This window comes from Myxine glutinosa, chromosome 2, assembly GCF_964187855.1.
Source record: "Myxine glutinosa chromosome 2, kmMyxGlut1.1, whole genome shotgun sequence".
Classification (NCBI taxonomy): domain Eukaryota; kingdom Metazoa; phylum Chordata; class Myxini; order Myxiniformes; family Myxinidae; genus Myxine; species Myxine glutinosa.
The window spans coordinates 186548800-186556987 of NC_136262.1; the positions used below are offsets into that span (position 1 = coordinate 186548800).

Genomic DNA, 8188 nt, shown 5'->3' on the forward strand with positions numbered 1-8188 from the left:
CTGAACACAAATTATCCGAATGTCTTTTTAATCGATTGCTGTTTCATGCTTCCCGCTGATTTATTTGTTTGTGGTTGCTGTGCTTTAGGGAAGCATTCATCCGAAATGCAATGGAAAGACTGGGCAGTTATCCTGTGCAGATCCAAGCTCTTCCCTATTATCATCTCAGAGCTGTATGCCTGGCAGCTTGCCAAATGTACGTGCTACATATCTGAAGTCTTGCTTTTTCTTTATTGCACATTGCTTACACTGTGCTCATGTTTTTTGGTGTTTGATTTATTCCCCACCCACCATCCCCACACACCCTCCTATAACATATAGCACAGAGAATATCATAAAACTTGTAATTACCCCATGCGCGACGCGCAAAGAGGGGTGAAGTAATTTTTTCAGTGTCGGTCTACATACTTCAGTCTATGATCGAGGAACTACTTGATTACCCCGTGTGAAGTGAAAGGCGTGGTTAAGCAATTGCTTCACTTTGTCTGTCTACAAACGTCAGTTTATGACCGAGGAACTACTTTATTTCAATTGAATGTTACATTTTCAACACAAATTGGAACATGGATCAGAAAACGAACCAGTAGTTTCGCAGTAATTTGGCTCTGAATGTTTCCCAATCGCACATGTGTAGAGTGGAGTGAGATTTTTTTAAGCAGTGAAACCACTTCACTGTTTGGCTAATGTCCTTCCGTGCATCCATCCATCAAAAATGAACAAGAACCTTTCTAGTCCACCGTGTTTAATTCTAAAGGGTAATTCTAATGGGTTCTAAAGGGCAATTCTAATGGGTTCCAAATGGTAATTCTAAAGGTTTCCAAAGGGTAATTCTACAGGGTTTTAAATGGTAATTCTAATTGATTCCAATGGGTAATTCTAAATGGTTTTGTTCCTTTCCAGGATTTGCCTATTTCATATTTTTATATTCAGTCTGTCTGCCTGTGTGGCAGTTAAACAAAATTGAAAATCATTCCAAACAGGAAACTGACTGTTTTCAGGGACGTTATAAAGGACACAAATAACAGGCACGAATAACTAATTTAACATGTTAAACGAGAACGAGAGCTGCTTTGCAATTCATGTCCCCTACTGATGTAATATTTCAAAAAGTCCATAAAGGCATAACTCTGTGAAAACTTGACCAAACACCCTGAAACTCAAACTTATTCTGTAACTTGTCATAATAAAGCCATGTACAAAGTTTCAGCTGAATTTGTTAAAGGGTATGGGGGAAAAGTCTGAAAAACCACAAGTGGGATGGGCTTGCAGCAAACCTATAGTCCCCTCCAGTGAAACCAGTGTAAAAGATGCTGCATCAACGGCAGTAAACTTCCAGAAATTTTTTCTTCAACCTTGTAAATCCTTATCTAATTTCAATTTAATTTTGTACTTGAACGCTGTAGAACACAAATTTTGGGACTTTCAAAAACCTTTCATTTAGCAGTACTTGGCCAAAATATTATGGCATTTTACATCATCTTGACAAATCAAATTTGCCGCTCGCAGACCCTGCCCATGCCTTTGTTTCTCATATCGTCTTGTTTTTATTTCAGATGTCATTGCTTGGTACTTTGCTGAATGATAATTACATTGACCCTCAATTTGTCTCAAGGCAAAGCAACTCTTCCTTACAACAGGTATTGCCTTACAATATGCTGTTTGTTTTGATATGTCAAACAAAATACTATTATGAATGTTTCATTGTTACATCATACATGTTACTGATGTATCTCTTGCTTTGTTGTCACTCATTAGCTATTGTGATGCATTCACTGAATTTCTCTGATGGTCTTTTTGTGGTATATAAACCGAGGCTCATGGAAGAGCATTGAAAAAAAGATTTATCCATCGCACCTGTCCTGATTAATCACTCTCTAAAAACTAGATGGTATTCAAAGAATACTTACTCTGCGCAGTCAACTTGGTGCGAACCAACTCTTCTATTTTTGAAGGGTTTTTCTCTTTGATCCAATATGGCTGCCAGACCATGTGAGCGATGACATCATACATTTATATTCTCTAATATAATTGTTGCGTAGATCACCTTCAATAAATTTCAAACTCAGCAGACTAAGCATTGTCCCTGTAGAATTATGACTTCATCATTAGCAACACTTATTCCCCCATGCAGAGTTCTTTACAATGAGCCACGTTTTCATTTTTTCCATGGAGCAGTTTTGGAGATAAAGAGGTGCAACTTTTATTCGGTTTCTCCAAGATTACTCCTGTACATCGGGAGGACATGGGGGGGGTGGGAGAGGTATAAAACGTATGAACACTGCAAGGAATCTGGGGTGAATTAGCGGGGGTAGAAAAGATCAAGGTTTTGGATCTGTTTTGGATCTGTTTGGTGAACAGCTGTTTTAAAGACCTGGAGGGAGGAGTGGGATTGAAGAGAGTGAGGGAGTTTGTTCCAGAGGCGGGAGTAAAGAGGAATGAAAGAGTGAAGGTGAGCAGAGAGTCTTGATTTTGCCAATTTCACCAGCAGAGGATTGCTGGCAGATCTTGTGCGACCTGTAAGAATATTTGGGGGACAGAGCACAGATAGAGCAGGGGTAGCTACGCCAGATAGGAGTCTGTAGAATACAGAAAGACCACCTACCTGCCTGCGGTGACTGAGTGAAAGGCCCTCGGAGTTAGCTTCATCGCGAGAGATTCCAATGATTCTGAAAGCTTTGGTTGATCGAATAACTAAATAATTAATTGACTAATTGATTAATCAATGAATCAAAAATACCTTTTACAACCAAATCACTTGGTCATTGTCATGCCCAAATATCAGCTTCCTAACTCAAAAGGTGCCTGAGATATTGTCCAGATAAGAAAGAAAATAAATAAGTACTTAATTAATCACTAATAATTAAATAACTCCTCAATTATTTGATTAATCAAAAAACAAAAAATAACGTTTTTGCCAAAGCATGTGCTCACTATTGTGCCCAAATTTCAGCATCCTAGCTCAAAGGATGGCTGAGATATTGCCCGGACAAACAAACAAGAAAACAAACCAACGGAATGAAAACTGAGTACTCCCTTTCGGTGTGCGTCATCCCCGGGTGCCCGGCGATGACGTCATGCAGCACCTGGATATGGAATAGGAAAGGAGCGGTGTACAATCGTAAATCTGTTTTTGAAATTCAATTTTTGGATTTCCTTAGAAGCTTTTATGGTCACTGTCCTTTTGTCAACAGGCAGAGGGTTTCTTGTCGATTGAAGATTCGATGCTTGGGTGTTCCGAGAGCAGTGCAGAGGTTGCAAGCTCGAGTACCGGTTCTGGTTTAGATGCAATGTGCTTTTCGCAGGCCGCTATGATGGGCCTGTCGAGTAGCCATGGAAACTTGAACAATCCTCAGCAATTGAAACACAACCTTCCCTACTACAACCACTCAGACACAGTTCCTAACATGTTCCCTGGAGGTGAGCCTTTTGCTTGTTTTCAACTTCAGTGTATGCACGTTTGCTGATGCAACCATTTCGACCTACTTCGAGGATGATGTTGCTCAAGTCATTGTAACAATATTACAGTAGAGTTTTGTTACGAGTAACTCTATAATTTACAGAGACCTGTGCAGAAGAAAAATTAAAAGCTGCAATTTAATCGGTCACCATAAAATCTTGAATTAACATGTATACATAGCATGTATACTTAACATGTATATCAATGTACAAATTACATGAGGACCAGGTTGATTAAATGTGTATTCCTTTTCACCCTCGTTAGACTTGGTCTGAAATAGGGGCTTATAGATTAGGTATCCTCTGTCCGTCAGTCCGTGCGTCCGCAACCATAATGCATTTACCAATTGTCATGCATTTACTGATGTTAGTCATACTTGGCAGACAGACAACAAATGATGGCATGCATATGCCCGTCATTTTCTTTTGAGATGGGATCCTAGATGGCAGACTGGTGGCCATTTTGTTACTTAAACGTGTCCCCAACCATTTCTCGGACATGCATGGTCTGATTTTGTTTGCACTTATCACAAAGACAGTACATGAGTGTACATATGCAGAAGATATTGTTTAGTAATCCGACCAAAGATGGCCGACTGACGTCCTTTAACTCCGTTCAACAAAATTACTAAAACCACGGGAGCATAAAAAGCAGTTTTTCTTCGTTTTTTTGTTTTTTTTTTGCTCGCCTTGTATATTAATTTGCACAGTAGTCAATATTTGAATCGATAATACTTGCAACCCCAAAAAAGTAATTTCAATGAAATTATTTTAGCACTTCGAAATTTCAAAATAAAATTTCATAACTGTATTGAATACAATGGTACCGTTGAATGGAAAAGGGAGGAAGTTGGCCACAGATACATTGTTTAAGATTAGCATGGGACTGTGTGATCCCGTAGTGTAGATTCCTCTTGTAATAGTTATTTGTCTAATCGTAAGCCATATTATATTGTAAAACATGCACTGACGAGGTGTTCACTTTAAGACAGTATCGAGTAAGTTTGTTATGTAAAATCTCCTCTTTTTGAGTTAGGCCAGCTGAGGACTTTGGCAGGAAGGCACCTCCCTTTTAAGTGCTGCAAGCAAGTATGGATCTGAAGGGACAGTTTCAGATGTCATATGTTATGGATTTCTACCAGAGGTTGCATGCCTCGTCTTTTCCTGAGCTTCGCAAGCACACATGCAAGTTAATCAGCCTTTTTGGCAGTACATACATCTGTGAGGCAACGTTCTCGAGTATGAAGTATGCCAAGAACCAATACCGCTCCCGCCCCACATACCCTCATCTTGAACAGTGTCTCCGCCTGGGTCACTCTCGATTCAGGCCCCGTGTTGACAAGATCATGGACGAGCAAATCGACTGCTTTGCTCACATGCACCACACTATCCTGACAGCTCATACTTTGCCTTACTATAATTACAATGCAGTATTTTGATAAACTATTTGTTTTATTTGTCCCCACTAATGAAGGTTGGCACATCATCATGTCATGTAGGACAGATGATGAGCTGGCGTTGCGACTATATTGTCCTGTTGTCTTTCAATTTTATCGAGTTGTTATTGTAATACTCATGCTTAATGATCCTAATTGCCTGAGAGAATAATGTCAGCAGGAATCAGGAGAAAATATATAAACTTTTATGCAAGCACATTTTTTAAGGAGTGGTGTCCACAGAAGGTAGCTCTTACTTGTTTAAAATGTCTTTTGTTGTGTGGCCCACGAGGTGCGAAGGAATTTTGGTTCTCGCCCACAATCCAAAAAATTTGAGGACCCCTGGCCTAGCCTATCCAACCAGCCCCTTCAACCAGATATGAACTCACAAACCCTGCGATACGAGTCTTCAAGTGGTTGAAATGTGATTCTTAAAAGGTCAATATAGTTCAAAACTTTTGATTATACAGTGATTTGGAAATTTACTCATTGTATTTAATTTGAAAATGTTTTAAATGGGTGTGAGTGGAAGGTAAGAGAATTCTCAATAAGGCAGTTAGGACAGGATTGACAAGGAAAATGAGATCACAAAGACAAAAGAGAAATGCATCATGAAGCAAGACAGAGCATTTTAATGGAGAGCCTCACCAGAGTATGTATATGTATGTCGTGTTATTGGTGCATCTCTATGTGGTTTGATGAAGTACTACTTTACAGTAATTGATCCGTTTCATTTTCTTCATGCACCTGTTGTTCTGTTGCTACAGGTGCTGCATTATGGAGTATCCAGGCTGGGTTTTCTTCCTTGCAATAAGTTGTGGTGTACTTAATGAAAACATGCTCCTGATTTCAGCAGTACAAGCTTGTAAATATTGAAATTATTGTGCAAATTTCTTAGTCGGCTGTTATGCACAATATAGCACAAGCCATTGTATATATTTTTTTGTTTGTGATGTCACACATTTTGCACCTTTTTCTCCTACAGAGGACGCCTCGGCACGCTTTTTGAAAGACAACTCTTTGTCTGGCATGTCGGAAATGGTGTTTGATATGGACCCACAATTTCAGATGGACTCGATAGCTATCGATGGATTGGTCATGCTAAGTGACCCTGATGTGGCTCTCTCGGATGCATCGACGGATGATTCGTGCCTGTATCGCATCTGAGCCTATGGGGTACTTTGAGGTTCACCATTGCCTATCCATGGACTGAGTTCCTTAACACTTCTTGAAGAAAAAGAAATGAAATCTCGGTTTTATCCTTATAGTTTTTCATGTTTCTCCTTCCACATCTGTCGCTACGTCTTTTGGCATAGCTAGGGAATCTGCCTGCTCCATCTTCCTTGTCTCTTATAAATATGTTGTTTATATTGTATACATGTAAACTTTATGAAGTATAAGTTGGACAGTCTTCAAATTGTCATAGATATGGTTAAAAAGTACCACAAAGTTGATCTTTTTTATTGTTACTTCTTGTGACATCATCTTTTCTTGAGGCAAGGTGCAGGAGTTGAGACAGGGTTTTGGAGGAATATGGATCATGAACTACTACAGCACTTACTTTGGACATGTTTGTAACTATACACACGACTTTGGTTTGGTCGTAATGCTGATGTTAGGATTTTTCATCAGAGATCGAAATCCAAGAGCTGCTTTTAGCTGCTTTGGGCTATCCTTTTGATGTCGTGTCCCTTTAAGAATAAATTTAACCTGATTGCCTTGTAGACAAGAGCCACACCCAATCCATGTTGCTATTTTGATTAACCACGCATCAACAACTGCATTGCAGGGCATGACCAAACTATGCACGTGCACACTATCGCAAGCGGTTCCACATCGCCGAGTTTTGTCTTGTGGTCTCTGCCATTTCGGTCTCAAGCCATCGATCGAATCCTTTTACGATGACGAACCTGGAAACTTGCCAGTGGACTTGTTCCCAAACGATTGCATTTATAATAGATAACCAAAAATGCCATTTTGAAGGGTTTTGTGGGGGGTGGGAGAGTTTGGATGTATTTTTACACAAGTTCACTTCAGGGGTACAAATTGAACGAGCTCAAAGCGAATTGGGCAAAAGTTAAGCACCTTGCTTTTAAGTCGTACAGAAATAGATATTAATGCATTATTTTGTATTAAAGCATTTTGATGCTTTTTTTTGCTAATCTGTACATACCTATGTAAAGTTTGGAACAAGTACTTTTAGTACAAAGTTTACTTTGTCAGTGTCAAATATTTTATTTTCATAGTTTTACATAGCCATCACAAATGTGTATTCTTTTATTGTCTTGCTAACTCTATCAAGAGCATCCAGATTATGCCTAGAAACAAGAAATAAAATTTAAAATATCAAGTTGTAGTTGAGCAGTAGCAAATGCTGCTGGAGTATCTTTTATTTTATTTTTTGTTTTTAATGGAAATGATGTTGCTGGTTACATCTGTCGTTTGTTTACGTGTGTTCCTTTGTGTGTCATGTGCATACCTGGCAGTGGTAGAATGAAATTCAACTTGCCTTACACTTTTTAAATGGAACGCATCACTGAATGCAGAACATTGGTTTTTGTAAAGTTGGGGTATCGGTTGGGTAAAACTTAAAAGTGTATATTAGAAAATATTGATCTAATGATCTAACTTTAATTTTTTTCTACTTCTGTGAAAATTCTTGCAAATAAATGTATATGATATGTTCTGTTTTCTTTTATTCGCTTGTTTTTTTAAATTGCTCTTTGCACTTTTTTCATCAATTTAATGCAACTGTAATGCTCTACCTATCTATGTACATCTTGTTCTTGCAGTATCACCGTGACATAAGAATAGACCCATTAATTTACCAAAATATATATTTCATGCCTCCGCCACCCAAAGACGTTATATTTGTGAGTTGTCCGTCCGTTTGTCTGTGATCAAATTTTGTTACCATCAAAACTTGTGAACGACTGAAGATATTTTTTACTAATCCTGGTACAAAGGTGTATGATTATACAAAGATGATTCGATTTTGGGTTCAAAGGTCATGTGAATTTGTCTATGAAAGTAGGAGATTTTAGTTATCATAACTTGTGAATCGCTAAAGTCACTGACCAAACCTGGTACAGGTGTGTGATGAGCCGAGAAGATTTTGGGGTCAAAGGTCATGTGACCTTAAGCTGAAAGTAGCAGATTTTCGTTACCAATTTTTAGCAAACTCAGTACAAAGCTGTATTATGATGCAAAGATGAACTGATTCGATATTGGATGCAAAGGGGCAAAGTAGTACATAAGTAGTAGACCTGTATTTGAAAGTAGTACATTTTTCTGGA

At 38.6% G+C, this 8188-nt stretch overlaps 1 protein-coding gene across 2 annotated transcripts in view; it reads left to right on the forward strand.

Annotated features, from left to right (window-relative positions):
• Positions 1-7578, forward strand: part of LOC137422192 (uncharacterized) — a 113893-nt gene extending 106315 nt beyond the window's left edge. The window contains exons 11-14 of one of the 2 annotated variants that reach the window (XM_078772079.1): positions 89-196; positions 1554-1637; positions 3192-3417; positions 5878-7578. In XM_078772079.1, coding sequence (XP_078628205.1) covers positions 89-196; positions 1554-1637; positions 3192-3417; positions 5878-6059 — 600 coding nt within the window. In that variant the 3' untranslated portion in view covers positions 6060-7578. The remainder of the gene's footprint in view (positions 1-88; positions 197-1553; positions 1638-3191; positions 3418-5877) is intronic. The other variant, XM_078772080.1, reaches the window with a different exon arrangement.
• Positions 7579-8188: the final 610 nt, after the last annotated feature.